This window comes from Leucopleurus acutus, assembly GCF_964270905.1.
Source record: "Leucopleurus acutus genome assembly, chromosome: 16".
In the NCBI taxonomy this organism is placed as follows: domain Eukaryota; kingdom Metazoa; phylum Chordata; class Mammalia; order Artiodactyla; family Delphinidae; genus Leucopleurus; species Leucopleurus acutus.
In genome coordinates this window covers 1,281,584-1,299,669 of record NC_139158.1, presented here as the reverse complement: position 1 = coordinate 1,299,669, position 18,086 = coordinate 1,281,584, and the positions used below count along the sequence as shown (strand labels likewise).

At 56.3% G+C, this 18,086-nt stretch overlaps 1 protein-coding gene across 1 annotated transcript in view; it reads left to right on the top strand.

Annotated features, from left to right (window-relative positions):
- MAD1L1 (mitotic arrest deficient 1 like 1) overlaps positions 1–18,086 on the top strand; it is a 318,780-nt gene that overhangs the window by 204,273 nt on the left and 96,421 nt on the right. Inside the window, exon 14 of the mRNA XM_082856688.1 lies at positions 10,393–10,481. Coding sequence (XP_082712814.1) covers positions 10,393–10,481 — 89 coding nt within the window. The remainder of the gene's footprint in view (positions 1–10,392; positions 10,482–18,086) is intronic.

Here is an 18,086-nt window from a genome sequence, read left to right as displayed (position 1 = left end):
CAAGCAGCAGCCCCTCCAGAGACCTTCCTGGGTGCTTGACAGGTCCAGAGCTGAGCAGAACAGTGTGCTTTGACCAGGATTCCCCTCCTGTTTTTTTTTTTTTTTTTTCTAATTAATATTTATTGGAGTATAGTTGCTTTACAGTGTTGTGAGGACTTCTGTTCTGCTCTCAGCATCCTGTCTTCTCTGGGAGCCCTGGGAGCCCTGCCAGATGGGGGCTCTGGGGAGGAGGCAGCAGCCTGGATCCCTGGGATGAGGGCCCTGTGTGGGCACCTCTGGGAGCCCGGGCCCTCAGCCCCATCATGACCGTCTGTGGGGCTTGACAGGGGCTGGGCTCCTGTGGTGAAACTTGTGTGCAGCTCGTGTGCGTGAGCACCCTTGCCTGGTGCTCAGCAGTGGCCGTGTTAGTTAGAGTCGCTGTCGGGGGAGGGGAGAGCACGTCCCCTGCTCTCCACACTGGCTATTGCTTTGTGGGCCTGGGTACCCGCCCCCCGCCCGGGCATGAGCGGCCGCCCTCTTGAATTAAACTGAAGCTCACGGTCTCTATTTGGAGGTCATGCTGTATTAGCGAGCTCTCCTTGAGGACCGTTAGCATGGAAGTCTCATGACACGGCGAGGGAGGGGCCTTGTCAGCAGAGGGACGCAGGGCAGTGCAGGCGGCAGGTCCCTGCGGGGCCCGGGCTGTGCCGGAGCAGCGCTCTGCTGGGGTGCCTTCCTGAGGGCTCTGCCCAGCGCCCCGTGGACCCAGAGACTCCAGCCTGGCTGCGGGGAGCAGCACTGGTCCCTCTCGTTCTTCCTCGTGGTTCAGCCCTCGGCCCGAGGGCCTCGTTTCTCCCGCGTATGCAGTCGGCTTTGCGGGGTCCTCAGGGGCCCCCTGCCCACCCCGTGCCGTGGCCTCTGGCTGCCTCGGCCTCCCGCACTCCTGGCTCTGCCCCTCCCCTTGGCTTGTGCTGCGTCCTGGACTCTCCTCAGACCGGGCGCCGGGTCGGCCTCGTGGTCCCCGTCTCTCTGGGATCCTGTTCGTGTTGCCCGCTGTTCAGTGCTTGTTCCAGGAGGGAGGCTCGGTGGTATCCCAGGTCCCCCGTCGCGGCCAGAAGCACCGTCGCCTGGCTCTGGTGTGAGCGAGGAGGCCGGCAGGGCACAGTCACCGGCCGGCCTGGGCTCATCGCCGTGTCGTGGAGGATGTGGCTGTCGCTCTGGGCCTTGGGGGGGCCGGGGGGGACGGTGGGCCAGGTGAAGAGGCACGGAGGGGTCTGTTTGCACAGCGGCCCGACTCCCTGTCCCGGCGTGGGGCACGGGGCGAGGCGGGGGTGGGGGCGGTTTTCCGGGGGCGGGACTGGTGCTGGGGGCACCCAAAGCCTTCATGCAGCCCCTGGTAGGCAGCCCAGCCGTGGGGGGTCCTGCCTTCTCCCCAGGGCCCTTCCAGAAAGCTCTGCTCTGGCCCTGCTTTTCCCCGGCTCCCTGGAGCACCAGCGCTTCTTCCCGAAGGTGCTGGACAGTGCGTTGCTGCTTTAGAGTCGCCCCAGCACAGAGACTCGTGAGAATCAGTTGGCGAAACCGAAGTCGGCGCACCCTGGCACGCTTCCTACTTTCCCGGTTTTCACGCCTCCGCGCCTTTGCCCTCTGGGTCCGGGTCCCACTGGGTGCCCCTCCTCCTCCATCTGGAACCCCCTCCCTGCATGCCCGCTCTTACCTCTCCTGGGGCCAGCCCTTGGCATCCCAGGAGGACGTTCCATGCGTAGGTGCCTCCGCTGCCCCCCGAGATAGCGGCCTGTCTCCCCCCCCCCCCCGGGCACAGACTCAGTTCATTTCTAGTCGCATATGTTGCCCCGTGATCCAACCCTGCTGCAGATGGAGGGTCAGGGTCGACCCAGACAGTCCCTCCGAGGAGAACCAGCTCTCAAGGGCCCTTGGGTCCTCGATGGCCGTGGAGACTTGGAGTGGGCTGGAGAGGTCGCTGTGGCAGACGTCCTGGACGGCAGGAAGGCCTTTGCCTCGGCCAGTCTGGGGGGCCTTTGCAGGTGCTGCCCCCAGGGCTCTTCCTCAGGGGACGGAGTTGAGCGGGAGGGAGATTCAGGCTGTGGCGGTTTTGCTCCGTGCACGTGGCCTGGCCACCAGGTGAGGCTGGCCCGTGAGACCCAGCACCCTCTGATAGCAAACGCTTTGTCGAGTCCCCTTCATTTCCCATCTGCACATAGTTTTACAAATGTCGGTTTTCAGTAGTGTCTACATGTAGGACAAAGAGGAAACAAAAGAAAAATAATTTATAGCAATGTATGTTTCATTATGGAGATGAAATTCGGAAACGAGGAGGGGAGGCCTTCAGGGAGGAGGCGGCTCTAGCTGGCGGGAGTGTGGGCTGCAGTGCAGATGACCCCAGGAGACGCTCTCCTTTGGAGTGCTGTCCACCGGGAGGTAAATCTGCCGTTGAACGGGTACCGCAGCGGAGCTCTCGGCCTTCGGTCATTTAGCAGCGCCCCTCAGAAGAGGCGGTCCAATTAGGCCTTGTGTTCTTTTTCTACAAACAAACTTCAAATACGGACTGCTGTCAGTGAAGTACGAAATAGGTAGTAGCAGAGCGCGGTATGGATGTGTTTCCCGTGCTCCCTTGTCTTCCTCCTGTGCCAGGGCAGCCGCTAACCAGCCCTCGTGCTTCCAGCTGCAGCCGGGCCCGGCCTGAGGGGGTCCCACCCCGAGACGCGTGGGGGGCTGGGGAGGGGCGGGCCACAGTCAGTGTGTGTGTACAAGTATGGGTGTGAGTGTGATAAAGTTGAAGGCACGTTAGTTATGAGTCCAAGGTTACTGGTCAGACTAGAAGGGCCTGGTTTTCTGCTTCGAACGCTGTGCTGCAGGTCAGCATTTCCCTCTTCCCTCCCGGAAGCCATCCAGAAGTACTGAGAAGAGTGAAAACCACAAAGGCAAACTGAAATTTGGGCAGAAAAGAAATACAGCTAAAGCCCAAGCCTCCCCAGAGGAGGAGAAGGGCCCCCAGCCCGGAATGAGCAGAGGGTGTGCAGGGAAGGAGCCGTGGGCCAGGCTGGCGGGGCAGCGGGGTGGGCGGGGCTGCGGTGGTACGGGAGGGGGAGGGGAGGTCTCAATGCCCCTGAGCTGGCGGAAGGCAGAGGGAGGCAGCGAAGGCGAACGGAACTCACACCAGACCCTTTGTTGGGATTTAACGTCAGAGGAGACGCCCGTGGTTTCCTCGTGTAGCCTTTGTACAAAGCCAGACTGAATAAACCTCATCATGGACAATGAGTAATAAAGGCAGCATCACACAGTTTCATAAAACCAGAAATTGTGTAGAAAAACAAGTAACAGGAAAAATTCCACAGAAAACAAGTTGACACTGAGCAGGTGAGAATTGTACCTGAACATTTTGCCAAGAAATAAGACTTGGCAATCGGGTAGAATCCCTGAAGCTGGGACCAAGTGCAGGCACTCAAAGAGGGGAGGGGAGGCCAGAGGAAGAGAAGAACCCGGAGCTGCAGACCTCGGGGCGGAGCCAGAGGGGCGGGGGGGGGGGGGGCCGGGGGGGGGGTCAGGAAGGCGAGGCGCCGGGAGGACCGCAGCAGGAGTTGAGTCTGTTTGGTTGGAAGGGTAAAGCCAATGTACAGTGTAAACGGTCCACATTCCAGTGACTTAGAGTTGATGTAGTCAGTAAGATACCTGGGAAGGGAGAAGATGCTGGGAAACGTAAGAATGTTGGTTTTCTCATCATCAGAAGCTGACGATCAAAACGTACTGTCTAAAGATGACATCAAGCAGAAGCGTGTTTAAGTGTAGAAAGGTGAACACTGAGAAGGGTGATACGTTTGACTAGTCAGGTACTTGGTGCAGGAAGTTGATCGGAACAGTTGGAAACAAAGTATAGGTATCATAGGAAGTCAGAAGTTACAAAAACAACCACTAGAATGAAAAATATAAACCTTTCCAAGTATCAAGAAAATTTCACACACAAAGGCAAGCAAGACAAAAAAGCCATAGAATAAAATCGTTTGGGGGCCTCCCTGGTGGCGCAGTGGTTGAGGGTCCGCCTGCCGATGCAGGGGACGCGGGTTCGTGCCCCGGTCCGGGAGGGTCCCACGTGCCGCGGAGCGGCTGGGCCCGTGAGCCATGGCCGCTGAGCCTGCGCGTCCGGAGCCTGTGCTCCGCAACGGGAGAGGCCACAACAGTGAGGGACCGCGTACCGCAAAAAAAAAAAAAAAAAAAAAAATATATATATATATATATATATAAACGGGCGAAATTCACCTGTTAAAAGGGAAAGACTCTGTTTGGATTACCAAGTGAAGCCTAAAAACGTCGGACAGTATAGGATGCAAAGGCACGTGGGCAGTTGTACACATAGAAAGCAGAGGTCATAACCTTGATTGCAGTTAAATTTCGGTTCAAGCCAAAATGCATTGCAGAAAACAGAGATAAAGGTGCAGGTGAATATCTGTGTCAACTAAAATACCATCAGTGTTCAGAAGAGCAAAAAAAGAGGAGAGCTTCAACAGGACATTGTCAAGGACACCAGTAGTGGAGAATTATTTTACCTCTTAATCCCCGATAGAGCAAGTGGGCAAAGAATAAGTAATAGCAAGAAATACAAGATCTGTGATAGATATATACAGAGAGACAGACACACACACCCCCGACTCTTAACCCTGAAACTAAAGAACGCTCTTTCTAAAAAGGGCTCATGGAAAACATTAACAAAACTTAATCATGTATTAGGTAATAAGGAAAACCTTTATAAATTCAAATAGGAAGAACTAGAACAGATAACTTTTTCTAATCACAGTGTGATGAAATTTGAATTTAAGAGCACAACTAAAAAAAGAAGCAGCTCCTAACACTTGGAAGCTAAAGAAAGAAATAGAACAAAAAACTCTGTCTAAAACAATGCTTGGGTCAAAGAAGATGATATGCAATTCAAAAGTGCATAAAATCTGGAAAATAGTCATAATGGAAACTCTTCAGAGCCCGTGGGAAACAACTAGAGCAGTGCTCAGAAGAAAAATCACAGGTTTAAATATTTATGTTATTGAACAAGAAAGAGTGAACATATATGGATTAAACACCCAGTTCAAGAACTTGGAAACCAGAATAAACCTTAGTAAAGGAAAAGTAGTGTAAAGATCAAAGCAGAAGTTAATGAGAGAGTGAAAAATGGTAGAAATAACAAATCCAAATGCCTGTGCTTTGGAAACAAACCAGTAAAACATATTAATTATTCACAATCCTAGTAAAAAACTAGTAGAACGATCACCACCCAAAATAAGAAATAAGAGTAGTTAGCTTGGAGTTACTGACTCGGGGCAGGGGTGTGTGCAGGAGAGCGTGTCCTGGCTGCCAGAGTCTCTGATCTGACCTGGACGTGGTTCCCCAGGTACGGACGGGCAGAGCCATTGAGCTGGACTCACAAGGTGTGTACCGCCCTGTGTGCAAGCTTCGCCTCAGTAGTAAGGAAGATAAATGAAAACAAAAGTAAGAGAGAAACCTAGGAAGAATTACTAGGTCTACGTGACCTCCGTAAAAAGTTAAGAGTTATGTCACAACTCCATTTAAAATAAAAATCTAAATGAAATGAATAGTTTTCTAGGGAAATATAACCTATCAGTCCCGACTCCAAAAGAGATAGAAATTTCAAACTGACCAACTGTTACCAACTTGCCAAAAAATAGGCACACCCTCCCCCAACAAAAAGGAAGAGACGGAAAGGCATCAAACGGAGTCTGTTTCACAGCGAAATCCTGCTACAGGTCAGGTGCCATCCCCACTGCGTGCACTGCCCCAGGGCGCCAAGAGCAGGAGAGCTCTGGGGCGGGGCGTGAGCACTGTTTGACACCAGCAACTGCAGAGCCTCCCGCCTGTGCTGTGTGCACCCACACGCGTGTGGGCATACGTGTCAGGGCGTGAAATGAGCAGGCGCCAGGAGGCACCACGGGCAGCGGGGGCTTCTCCAGGGCGGGGCCGCTGCTCTGATTCTCGGCTGTCAGCTTACCGGAGACCTTGTCCATATTTGCTGAAAAGCCGCTTGACGAAATCCAACAAGTCTTGATTAAGATCTCCTAATAGAATGTGGACTTACGGGTCACTTCTCAACGTGAAAAAATGTATCTGTTTCAACCGAAAACTGACACGCTGTAAATAAGGAGGTATTGGTTAGTTCCTGCGAAGCCACAAACGAGGTGTGTACCGCCCCGTGTGCAAGCTTCACCTCAGTAGTAAGGAAGATAAATGAAAACAAAAGTAAGAGACAAACCTAGGAAGAATTACTAGGTCTACGTGAATTCTGTAAAAAGTTAAGAGTTATGTCACAACTCCATTTAAAATAAAAATCCAAATGAATAGTTTTCTAGGGAAATATAACCTATCAATCCCGACTCCAAACGAGATGTGCAGTATTAGAACCTTACCTTGGTATTCTGGAGACACTAGTCATCCGCCTGAGACAAGAGGAAGAGCTCCAGGTACCTGCGTTGTGGAGGAGGGCGTGATCGGGGCTAAGACGGCCGGCCGACAGGCCTCGCCGTCAGCCTGAGGCCCTAGTGAACGGGTGGGCAACAAAATTAATGTGCAGAAATGGGACAAGTCCCATATCTACAAAAACAGCAAGTTAGACAAGGGAAGAAAGTACTCCCGTGTACAACAACAACAGCAAGAGGTGGAAAGACGAAGGGCCCCGGACAGGTCCGTGGGTGGAGAAGGACGTGCCGGCTCTGCACGCGGCCGAGTCCTGGGAGCCTCGGCCTCACCTTCTGCACAGCCCTGGTTTTGTGAAAAAGGGTTGTTTGGTTTATTTTAATGTGGGGTGGGTGGGGTGGGAGAGAGGAAGGGTCCCAGGATTCTTGTCAACAGAACAGGACGTCAGAAGCAGACCCAGTTAACAGACAGGAAGTCCATGAGTGAGTCCCTGGGGGACGATGAGCCCTTTCTGTACCGAAGCAGGGACGTCCGGGCCCCCAACCTGAAACCCAGCAGGACGCTTCGCGCCGTCCGGGAGGCAGACGTCCCCCACCACCGGGTCCCCTGCCTCTTGTCCATAGAAGATCTTTAGCCTCCTAGGCTGTCCCCAAGTTCCAAAGCGCGAACTTAATCAGAAAAGTGAGAAAATACGGAAACAAAGGAAAACAGTCAAGACAAGATAATAAGAGGTTAGCCCTGGAATGAAGCCAGGGGCCTCTAGGTCCTCAAGGGCTGTAGGTAATATCCTGGGCCGGGTCCTCGAGTTGTTTTGCAGACGTTAAAACCCTGCCTGGTAGAGGAAGTTAACTGCCTGCTGACCACCAGCATGTCGACCCCAGACCAGTTGGAAGCAGAAGGTCGATGATGTTGGCTCCCAAAATACCACCCAGTTACCCCCGCCAACAGAGCTGAAGAATGTCCACGAGCTGATCAGACACCCGCAACCCTCACCCCTGACGGTGTCTTTGAAAACCCTTCCCTGGAAGCTGTCGGGGCGGGGGGGGGCTCGGGGCTTTTGAGCGTGACCAGCCTGTGCTCCTTCCTTGGCCCGGCGCCGGGCGCCATGCAGTAGACACTGCCCTGTCCTTCACCACAGCACCACCTTCAGCAGGCCAGCTTTGCCCTGGGTTGCACGGTAACAACCCCAGGGCTGTGGTGACATCGGATGGAACTGCAGGCAGACGTGTGGCTCTGAGGACTCGTCCTGCAGGTCAGCTCACACCGTGGGGACCGGTGTGTCTGAGCCGCTAGGTGGGAAGCAGGTCAGACGTTGGTCGGCAGGAGGCTGGCCATTGGGATGGTTCCAGGAGCCACAAAAGTGAACAGGGAAGCTCCCTCTGTGCTAGTCTGGAAATACCTCCAAATGTGTTCCGTGAAAAACTCAACGTACGAAACGAGGTGTAGGAAATCTTCCATTTTTGTAACAAGAAATAAATTTAAGAGAAGGGAAGAGCGTTCACCTTTTAGCTGGTGAATGTGTGAGCTGAGCCCGGGAGATGCAGGCTGCAGGAGGGGACGGGGCAAAGGTGGAGAGAGACCTCTCCACGTGCACCCGTTTGCGTGTGACACCTGAACCTTAGCTCCTGAGGCTGCAAAGCGTTCGCCGGATCCAGGACAAGGTGCTGCCGGGCCTCGGGCAGGGCCTGGCACCAGGGCACCGGGACCATGCATCTCCAGGAGAGACCACCATCATGCTCTGCTGCGCAGGCACGTGGTAGCCGGGGGGTATCTGCGTCTCCTCTGCTCAAGAGGTCAGCCCCCGCCCTCAAAAACAGAGAGAGAGAGAGAGAGAGAGAGAGAGAGCAGCCCAGACTGGACTGTCGGGCCTATGTCCCCGGGAGAGAGTCTTCCTGGTCCAGTGAGGTTCGTGTCTGTGCTGGTCTCTTTGACTGTGGCCATGAGGCTGGACACAGTGAGGGCAGGGCCTTCCTGGGTGCCCACCCACTGGCCACCAGCTAGGAGGCCGGGTGGTGTCAGAGGAGCGACAGGCCTGGACACTCGGGTGAGTGGCAGGGCAGCGTCCGTGCGTCGGGACAGCTTGGTTCTGGGAGGAGCTTCATCTGAGCCCCAGGCTTCTGAGGTAGAGGTGAGGGGCCACTGGACACGGTGGGTGTCACTTCTCCTCGAATACGCACGCTTTTGTTCTGCTCGTGACGCCACGTTGCCCAGGCGTCTTTGGTGCTTGCTTGTGAAGCGGGCCATCACCCCGACGGGGGGCCCAGCTGAGAGCGCCGCCACCGCCTATCGGGGTGCAGCTGGCGAGGCGGGCGCTGGGCTGCGTCCTTTCGGCACCGGGAGAGGCAGTAGGGGTTGAGCGTGCGGACCCGCGTGTAACTCACTTGTGCCGAGGCTCTTCCGGGAGCTGGTCCGCCGGGAGCTGGTCCGCAGGGCGCTGGTCCGCCGGGAGCTGGCCCGCAGGGCGCTGGTCCGCCGGGAGCTGGTCCGCCGGGCGCTGGTCCGCCGGGAGCTGGTCCGCCGGGAGCTGGCCCGCAGGGCGCTGGTCCGCCGGGAGCTGGCCCGCAGGGCGCTTGTGCTTGGTGTCCGCTCCAGCCCTCAGGCTTCGGGCTCCCGGGTGTGCGCTGGTCCCATTTAGGGGCAGGGTTTCCTCCAGGGACCTGATGACTAATTGGGGTATCATAAAGACCGGATGTTTGGGGCCCAAGAATTCCTAAATCAGGTCACCCCAGGAGGACCTTTCCAAGAATGGCCTGGAGGGAACGTTTCCAGGAGGAAGCACTGCAGGCGTCAGCCTGTCCGTTTAGGCCGGGAGGGCAGATGAAGGAGACGCGCCCCTCCCTCTCCTCCCCTCTGCCCAGGGCTGCGGGTCCTTGCTTGTCTGTCACGACACCTTTCCCACCAATGCAGGGCACGTGCTGGGAAGTGAGCTGGGAGCTCTTGGCCGTCCCGGGTTAAGGGGCAGGTCGTCAGCCATGCAGCCTGGACAGTGGTGAAGCCGGGGCCATAGACCCAGCCTCGGGGACCGGCCGCCTCACTCACGGCTGTTGCCTGTGGCCAGTGTGGGCGCCACGAGGGGTCCTGCCCGCATCCCCTGTCCCCTCGGGGGCTCGGTGGAGAACTGGGTGGGAGGTTAAGGGCCTCTTTCTGGGGTGTCAGGACACAGCCGGACAGCCGGCAGAGCAGGAGCCCCCGGTGCCGGCGGCGGGCGGCACACCAGGGCTGAGAGGGCGGGCAGGCGGGTGGCTGGGCGCAGGCCAGGAAGAGCGGAGCTCGATGACAGTCCTCTCTCCTCCCGGCGACCCACACGCGGGGACTGGGCTGCTGCGGGGTGGGAGGCCCCGAGGGCGGACTGGAGAACGGCCAGAGCCCGGCGTGAGGACAGTGGCGCCGTGCCTGCAGCCGGCTGCCGGCGCCCGCCGCGCCCTTGCATGCAGGCGTCTCATCGGGCGCCTTCGGAGCCCAGGGCAGCGGGCGCTGGTGTGGGAGAGCGCCCTGCCCCCGCTCGGGGCCGCCCGCCCCGTTTCTGCTCCTCCCCGTGGGTGCGCGCGGGAGTCTCCTCCCTGCTCTCCTCCAGCCTCGCCGTCCTCCCCACGCCGCCCCCACCGTGTGTTAGAGCAGCTTAAATTCCATGCTTCCGCGGTCCTTCCCAGCGGTCTGTGCGTGGCCTGACATCCTGTAGAGGAGTTTGAAGTCACAAGATAAATAAAGTGTCCAGATGCCAGAGCCGACCAGAGCGCCGGTGCGTCTAGAGCCTGCTCTGTCCGGCCGCCGCGGCCCCCTTTCCCCGGATCTCGATGTCCCCCCACGCGCCCCTGTGGCCGTGTCTGTTGCTGCTCTGGAGACAAGAAGGAAAACCCAGGGCGGCCCTGTGTTTGCGGGAGGCCTGGCGACGGGCGGGGCGCCGGGGAGAGGGAAGCGGGTGCGCCTGCAGATTGCTGGGGCCCGTGGTCCGCGCTCAACCCCTCCTGTGCTTCCTCGCAGCTGGAGATGGAGCTGAAGATGCTGAAGGCCCAGGCGGGCCCGGCCGAGCAGAGCTTCCTGTTCTCCAGGGAGGAGGTGAGCTCGCTCAGGTACGTCCCGTCCCCAGGGCTGCCCCCGCCCCGGTGTCGCCTTCACAAGTCACCTCCCATCCTCGCGGCTCACGGCCCCGCTGCCCCGTTTGGCCTTTGCTCAGCCGCCTTCCTCGGGTGGTGCTGACAGCCAGGCCTCCCTCTGTCTCAGCAGACGGCAGGACACTCCTGTCCCGGCGCTGTCTGCGGGGACACACCTACGGTCCTGTGTGTGTGTGACGACGGGCAGTGCGAAGTGCAGCAGGGGCGCCCGGGCAGGTCTGGGGGGCTCCCAGGTGGGTGCCCGTGCGTGGGGCTGAGGGCGCATGGGAGGACGCGCTCGCTGGTGGCCGGGCGGCCGGGCCAGGCAGAGGCCAGACCCGCCGGCCCTGGTGAGGCTCGTGGCTGTGTTCCCGTGAGCAGCAGGAAGCCGTCCAAGGTTTCAAAGCAGAGGAGTGACATCTGAGCCGGGTGGGGAGGCAGGAGGGGAGCTGCCAGCACCTGCTGAGCCCTCGCTGCGGGGTCAGCCTTCAAGCTGTGGGCCGAGGGTCCTCCGGGCGCCCCCTTCACAGCGCTTCCTGGTCCCCGCCGCACCGGGCGGCCTCCTGCCCCTGGCACCCCTTGCTCTGCCGCACTCGCCGCCTTCTGTGTCTGAACGGTCAGCCCTTCGTTCCTTGTGCCTCGGTTTCCCAGCATCGCACGCGTGACTGCGGGGTCAGTGTCCTCCACACAGCTGAGGGCATCCTCGGCTTTCCCAGGAAGCCGCACGGGGCCCCCTGAGGACAGGCGTCGCAGGACATGTGGCCCCACCGTCACCCCCTCACGGTCGGGAGGGCGACAGGGACTCCAGGGCCCCCCCCCCCCCGAGTGAAAACCCAGGCATCCTCCACCTCCCTGGTCCTCTCCTTCTCCCACGGATCCAGGAACACCTGCTCCTAAGGGGTCAGTGCAGAGGAAGGCTGTGAACCCAACGGGCTGCCGTCCGTCACCCGCCCTTCGGCCTTCCCTGGAAGCCTGGCCGGCCAGGGGAGCCTGGGGCCCAGGGCTGGCCCTGCCCACTGGGGGCACCTGGGAGCCCATTCCTCCCGACGATGGGGGTGAGGACAGGGTGGGCACGGCCGTGCCTTTGTCACACACACAGGTGGAGCTGCTGTGCATAGGTTACGTGTGTGTTAAACATACATGTTACGTGTGTGACGTGTTAAGTGTATACACGTGACATTTTAAAGCATCACTCTCTTAAGGAGGGAAACTGGGGGGAAAGTTCAGTAAAGATTTAAGTGGCAGCAGCGAAGGGCTCTCTCAGCTGGAACAAGGCTGGGCTCTGGCTTCTGTGCTGGCGGCTCTGGGGGATCCCAGGTGCTGTCTGTGGGTTTAGCACCTGGATAGACATGCTCGTCCTGGAGACCGGCGCCTGCCCGTCCCGCCCTCCGGTGCCCTCACTGCCGCCTGGGGCCCCCCACCTGCCCACCCAGGCCCGTTCCAGCGCGCAGAGTCCCCCGCTTCAGGGGCTGGGGGGCACTGGGGACGCCCCCTCCCCCCGAGGATGGTGCTGTGCTGGGCCTCGCCCCCTCCCCTTCCGGACTGCCAGGGGCTAGATTCCTGTTACTCTTTCTTTAGAAAACTTACTGAACGGATCCTTGCTGAGCACCCCTGCTCCGGGTCTTACACTGCCCTCGATCAGGAGACGAGCCCCTGCCTCTGAGTGTCCGAGCACTCGGTTGGGTCCCGGGAGCGGGCGCAGCCGGACACGGACGTGGCCGCACAGTCACCCCCCGCAACCCAGGCCCTGAAGCCAAACGCGCCTCCGTGGACCTGGGCCTGGGCCTGTGGACCTCAGCGAGGGGTGCCCTTTGAAAGGCAGCCGCGGCCGGGGTGAGGCTCCCAGACCCTGGTGCTCCGGGCTGAGGGCAGCCTCCCGCTGCCCCTCCGCACCACGTGCAGCTCCGCCGGGAAGCCCGTTGGTTGGCCAGCAGGGCCCCTCCGCCCGGGATGCAGGCACGCCGGGAACCAGCGTTGGGCCCCTCCGCCCACCTGCTGCCCGGCTGCCAGCAGCTACGGGGTCCCCGCCTGGACCGTGCGGGGAGCCGGGGCCACGACCCCGTCTGTCCACTCCTTGCGCTGACCCTGCGGTGGGTGCGAGGGGCAGCCTCCCCTCACCGGGCAGAGCCTCCGGGTCTGGGTCCTGGCCCGCCTCGTGCCTTCTCTCTGGGGGACTGAAGAGCCGTGTGCTGTCCGGCGCCCCGAAGTGTGACAGAGACGCGCTCTGGCGGCCCGGTCTGCGCCGCGTGCTGGACACCCGGAGGCCTTTCATCTGGCGCCTCTCATCCCCACCTCTCGGGAGGCGTCTCGTCTCCCTTTTCTGCTGCTGCTTCTCTGAAACTCTCACCTGCGTGTTGAGCTTTCTGAATTCTTTCCACCGTGAGAACGTGTTTGACCCTATTTTCCATCGTTTGCTTCTGCGTCCTATAAACTTTCCCCGAATTTGTCACCTGCTCTCTTTTATTTCCTGTCACGCTGTTAGTTTCCTGAGACTCTTTTGTAGCGTTGCTGTTGCTCTTTTATACTTAGAACATGTTCACTGACTCCTTGACGTTAATCATGGGACTTTATTAAGCTTTCTTCTGTCCGCACAGCCTGCTTCCTCTAAGTTGCTTTCTTTCTGTCACCGTGGTGGTCTGGGCGTAGGTCTCCTGTTGATGTTCTCCTCGAGGCCCTGGTGGTACCAGCCATCTGCTCATGGGGGAGGGGAGGCACCGAGCAGCTCCTGGACCCACCCTGGGCCTGGCAGACTCTGCCTGCGGCTGCACTAGGTTGAACGTGGCCATTTCACTGGGAGCCCTCAGGACTGGCGTCTGGGTCCTGTCTTTGGGGAAGACGCCTATCTGGAGGTTGGGCTGCCAGCTTCTGGGCGTGTAGCTGGGGACAGGACCGGCAAGCTCGGTGTCACTGTGGGGACGTCCCCTCGGTCCCCTGTTGACCCGGGCAACTTTGCCCTCTACCTGGTACCCTTCTGCCCGGAGACCCGCTGTCTTCTCTCTAAAGAAAATGAATTTCCGGTCTTCTTCAGAGGCAGGGGAGAAACACGTAAGATCAGATGCGGAAGAGGCTGTGCAGATGCTGGACTTTGAAAAGATCTTTAGCTTCTGGTTCTGGTCAGCTGGAGCAGCCGCGTCATGCCCATGTCCTCCCCTTACAACCTAGAACCCTGTGCATCACACCAACCGAGGAAGGCCCGGGCAGGGGCTCAAGGGTGGCCTCGAGGACCCTGGGACTTGGCGAGCTCCCGAGTTGTCTCAGCTGCACTTTGCCTGGATCAGCAACGAGATACACACAGCTCCCAGGAAAGCCTGTTCCCCCGCGAGGGGAAGCCCTCTGACAACACCGCCCCACTTTAGCCAAATGCCCAGGAAAAGCCCGTCCCCTTCCTGCCCCATGGCACCAGCACCCAGGCCCACCCGGCAGTGTCACTGGGCCAGCAGGGCTCTCGGTGACCACCGGCTGCAGCAGGCAGTGCAGTGTCAGCCCAGGGAGTGTCAGCAGGGCTGAGCTGATCCTCTGGGGCAGCATTGGAGCCAGAGTGCGATGGCGGGGGCTGGTCACCCTTCCTGTCACTGACCCGAGTCAGAAGGCTCGGCACACAGTTCCCGCTCCCACCCTGGAGCCGCGGGGCGGCCCTTGTTCACCAGCCCTGGTGTTGGTGGACCAGGGGGGAGCCCAGCTGACACCACCCTGTCTGCAGGGTCTGCTTTTGCAGCATCGTGTCAGCAGGGACTTCCACCTCCTCCTGAGCCGGGTGGTTGCCGCCAGGGGAAGGTTAAAGAGGAGGAGGTCTCACAGCGTAATGCTTGGAGTGTCCAGGCTGCAGCAAAAGCCCCTTATCCTGTCCAGAAGCAGGGCAGCTGTAACATGAACAAGAGAAGACAGTCATCAGACACCAACGCCACGGCGACTCGGGTGGCGGAAATTACCCGATGACGATTTTAAAGCAGCATCGTAAAAATGCTTCTGCAAACACTTACACATCCTCTTTAAACAAATGAAAAAATGGTAAACCTCAACAAAGAAATAAAAATTATTTGTTTTTTTTTTTTCAAAAAAAGAACCAAACAGAAATTATACACCTGGAAAATACAATAACCAAAATAGAAAGCTCATTGGATACGCTCCACAGTAGACTGCAGACGAGAGAGAGAATTGTGAACTCAAGGGCAGATCAATAGAAATGACCTCACCAGAGCCACAGGGAAGCAGACTGAAAACAAACAGGAACAGAGCCTCGGGGACCTGTGATGAGGGGACACAGTGTGGGACTTTGCTTAATTGGGGTCCCAGACAGGGAGAAAGGGATCGGGGCTGGGAAAATACTTTAAGAAGTAATGACTGAAAATTTCCCAAATCTGGTGAAGGGCATAAAACTACAGATTGAAGAAGCTAAGTGAAGCCCTCACAGTATAAAACTAGAGAAATCCACACCATGACACCTGCTAATTAACCTTCTGAAAATTAAACACAAAGGAAAAATCTTGAAAGAAGCTAGAGAGAAACACGGTAGCAATCTCCAGGGACATGGATCTGAGTGACAGCTAGTTTTTCATCTGAAACTGCGGAAGCCAGAATGAAGTGCACAGTTTTCAAGTTCTGAGAGAAGAGAACTGTCAGCCAGTGGAAGTATCCTTCAGGGAGGAAAGGAGAATCAAGACATTCTCAGACAAAGTGAAACTAAGAGAATTTGTCACCAGCGCACCTACCCTTAACGAATGTCTAAGGAAGCCTCCCGAGTAGGAGGGACACGGTAACAGAGGAAAGCTTGGAATTCCCGGGGGGAAGGAGCAGTGGCATGGGCAAAAATAGGGAGAAGTATGAGAGACGGTCCTCGCATGTTTCTGAAATCGTCCTCGAGGTCAGAAACCCGTAGCGTCCCGTGATGCTGGTGACAGAAGAAACGCACAAACCAATTCTTACGTTAAAGTGGGGAGAGGGATATGTCAGCCCCAGCAGGCCAAGTCCCCTGTGTGTATCTTAATAGCTTCAGCAACCACTGAGAAGTATTTGCAATGCAGAGTGCTCAGAACGCTACAAAACTGTACAAGTAGCCTCCTGGCAGGCCAGAAAAGAGAAACAGAGCAGTTGGGAACAGAGGGAATGAGCAGAGAACATATAATAAAGTGACAGATTTAAGCACCAGCAAATCAGTAGTTCCTTTTAAAGTAAATGATCTAAACGCACCAACTAGAAGGTAACGGATCGGCAGAGTGGCTATGAGCACACGACCCAGTTGTAGTTTACCTACAAGACTCAACTTCAACGGTAACAACAGAGGTCGGTTGAAAGGAAAAGGATGAGAAATGATGGACTATGGAAACATGAATGTTTTTAAAGTAGGTATGGCTTATATTAACTGAATAATTTCAGGTAAAATACGGTGGACAAAAAAGGGACGTTACATGAGGCTCAGTCTGCCAAGAAGATATAACGATCCTAAATGCGTGTGCGCCAGACGACAGAACTTCAGAACTCGTGAAGCCCAGAGACGGACCTGAGAGGAGAAACGGACAGATCCACCCGTACAGTCCAGGACCGCAACACAGCCTCTCAGACGTCGCAGAACTTCCAGACCGTAAAGCAGCCAAGACGTGGAAGAACTGAGCACCGCCATCCACCAGCAGGACCTGATCCACAGAACTGAGCACCGCCATCCACCAGCAGGACCTGATCCACAGAACTGAGCACCGCCATCCACCAGCAGGACCTGACCCACAGAACTGAGCACCGCCATCTACCAGCAGGACCTGATCCACAGAACTGAGCACCGCCATCCACCAGCGGGACCTGATCCACAGAACTGAGCACCGCCATCCACCAGCAGGACCTGATCCGCATCCAGGGAAGGCGCGTGGGCAGCGCACCTGGAAGGCCAGCGGCGTGGACCGCACCCGGGGCGTGGAACAGACCTCAGCAAGTTCAGGAGAATCGGCTTCATACCCTGTGTGCTGTCTGACCAGAAGGAGCTCAAACCAGAAGTCAGTAACAGAAAAACAACAGGGGAATCTCCTAACGTTTGGAGATTAAACAACACGCTCTTAAACAAATAGCCCGAGTGTGGAAGAGGACATCTCAAAGGAGAGATAAATACAGCTGACTGATGGTGAAAACACACCTGTCGGAGTCTGTGGGACAATAAGAGTCAGCGCCGAGAAGGCGGGTGCACAGCACTGAACGTTTGCATTAGGAAAGTGGGGAGGTCTCCGATTTCTATTCCAGCCTCAGACCCTGAAAAAAGAAGAACAAGATAAGGCCAAAACAAGCAGAAAGGAGGAAATAATAAAGAGCAAAATATAATGAAATTGAAAGGAGAAAAACAGAAAATTCTTGAGGCAGAAAGCCAGTTCTTTGAAAAAAAGTCAATAAAATTAATAAACGTCTAGCAAAACTGACAAGTCTGGAAAGAGAAGACACAGGTCATGAGTATCGAGCGTGCACAGGGTGTCTCTGCAGGCCCTCGGCTACGTAGAGGACACAGGACACTGAACAGCCCCAGGCTTGCCAGATCATTAACTGGGGGCGACGGACCAATGCCTCAGACACCAGAGAGTGCCAAAACTCAACCAAGATGAAACAGGAAATCTGAATCATCTTACAAACATTAAAAACTCGAATTCATGATTAAAATGTTCCCCCAAATATGTTGCCAGGCCCATATGGTGTCCCTGAAGAATTGTAAACATTTAAAGAATAATTAACATCAGTTTTACACCATCTCTTTAGAACACAGAAGAAGAGGTTACCGGGGGTGGAGGTGGGGGGATGGGTGTCTCTGAGGAGACGGTGTGCGTGGGCTCAATGGCGGCGGTGTTTGCACACATCTGCACATGCGACAGCGTCACGTGGAAGCTGTTTACCTCGTTACCACTGAGGGAGACACTGAGTGAAGAAGACATGGGCCTCCTTGTACAGTTTTTGCAAGTTCCTGTGATTATTTCCTAAAAAGTGGGGAAGAAGAGAGAGAGACGTCCAAGCCACTTCCAGTTGGAGCCCTGCCTTCTCGCTGCTTCCGGAAGCAACTCTCGGTGATGCCGTTCCTGAGACTTGGGGCACTTTTTGTGGTAGAAGCTTCTTGGCGTTTCCACTGCTGGTCTGGGAGTTAGCTTTTTTGTGTCATTTACCATTCCTTCATCTGTTTTCCAACTTCTGAAGTTTTTTGGACACTGTGTCTTCTGTTTTCTTTGTCCTTTCAGGAGCAGGCCTCAAAGGAAGTAAGGAAGACCTGTTCTTGTTTTAATGGAATTTTGAGAGAGGTTGCACTTAAATGTGAATGTTGGAACTGGCGTCTTAAACTGAACTCTTTGGCATTTTTTTCTATTCATAAATATTTTATACATAGTGAAATCCACATCATTTAAACTCTGTTTCTCCACTTTGTATTATAACGCTTTCCCATGTTTTTACAGACTTCGTGTAAATATTAACATATAGTTTGTTCCATAATGCAGTTGGCTAACCCACTTCTGGAGTTTGAGTTATTTTCACGTTTTCAGCTGTTAAGAACAAACCGTGATGAACATCTCTGTGCATTAACCGTTGGCCATGTTTTGACATATGGGCAAGCGTACTTTCTGGGTCCCA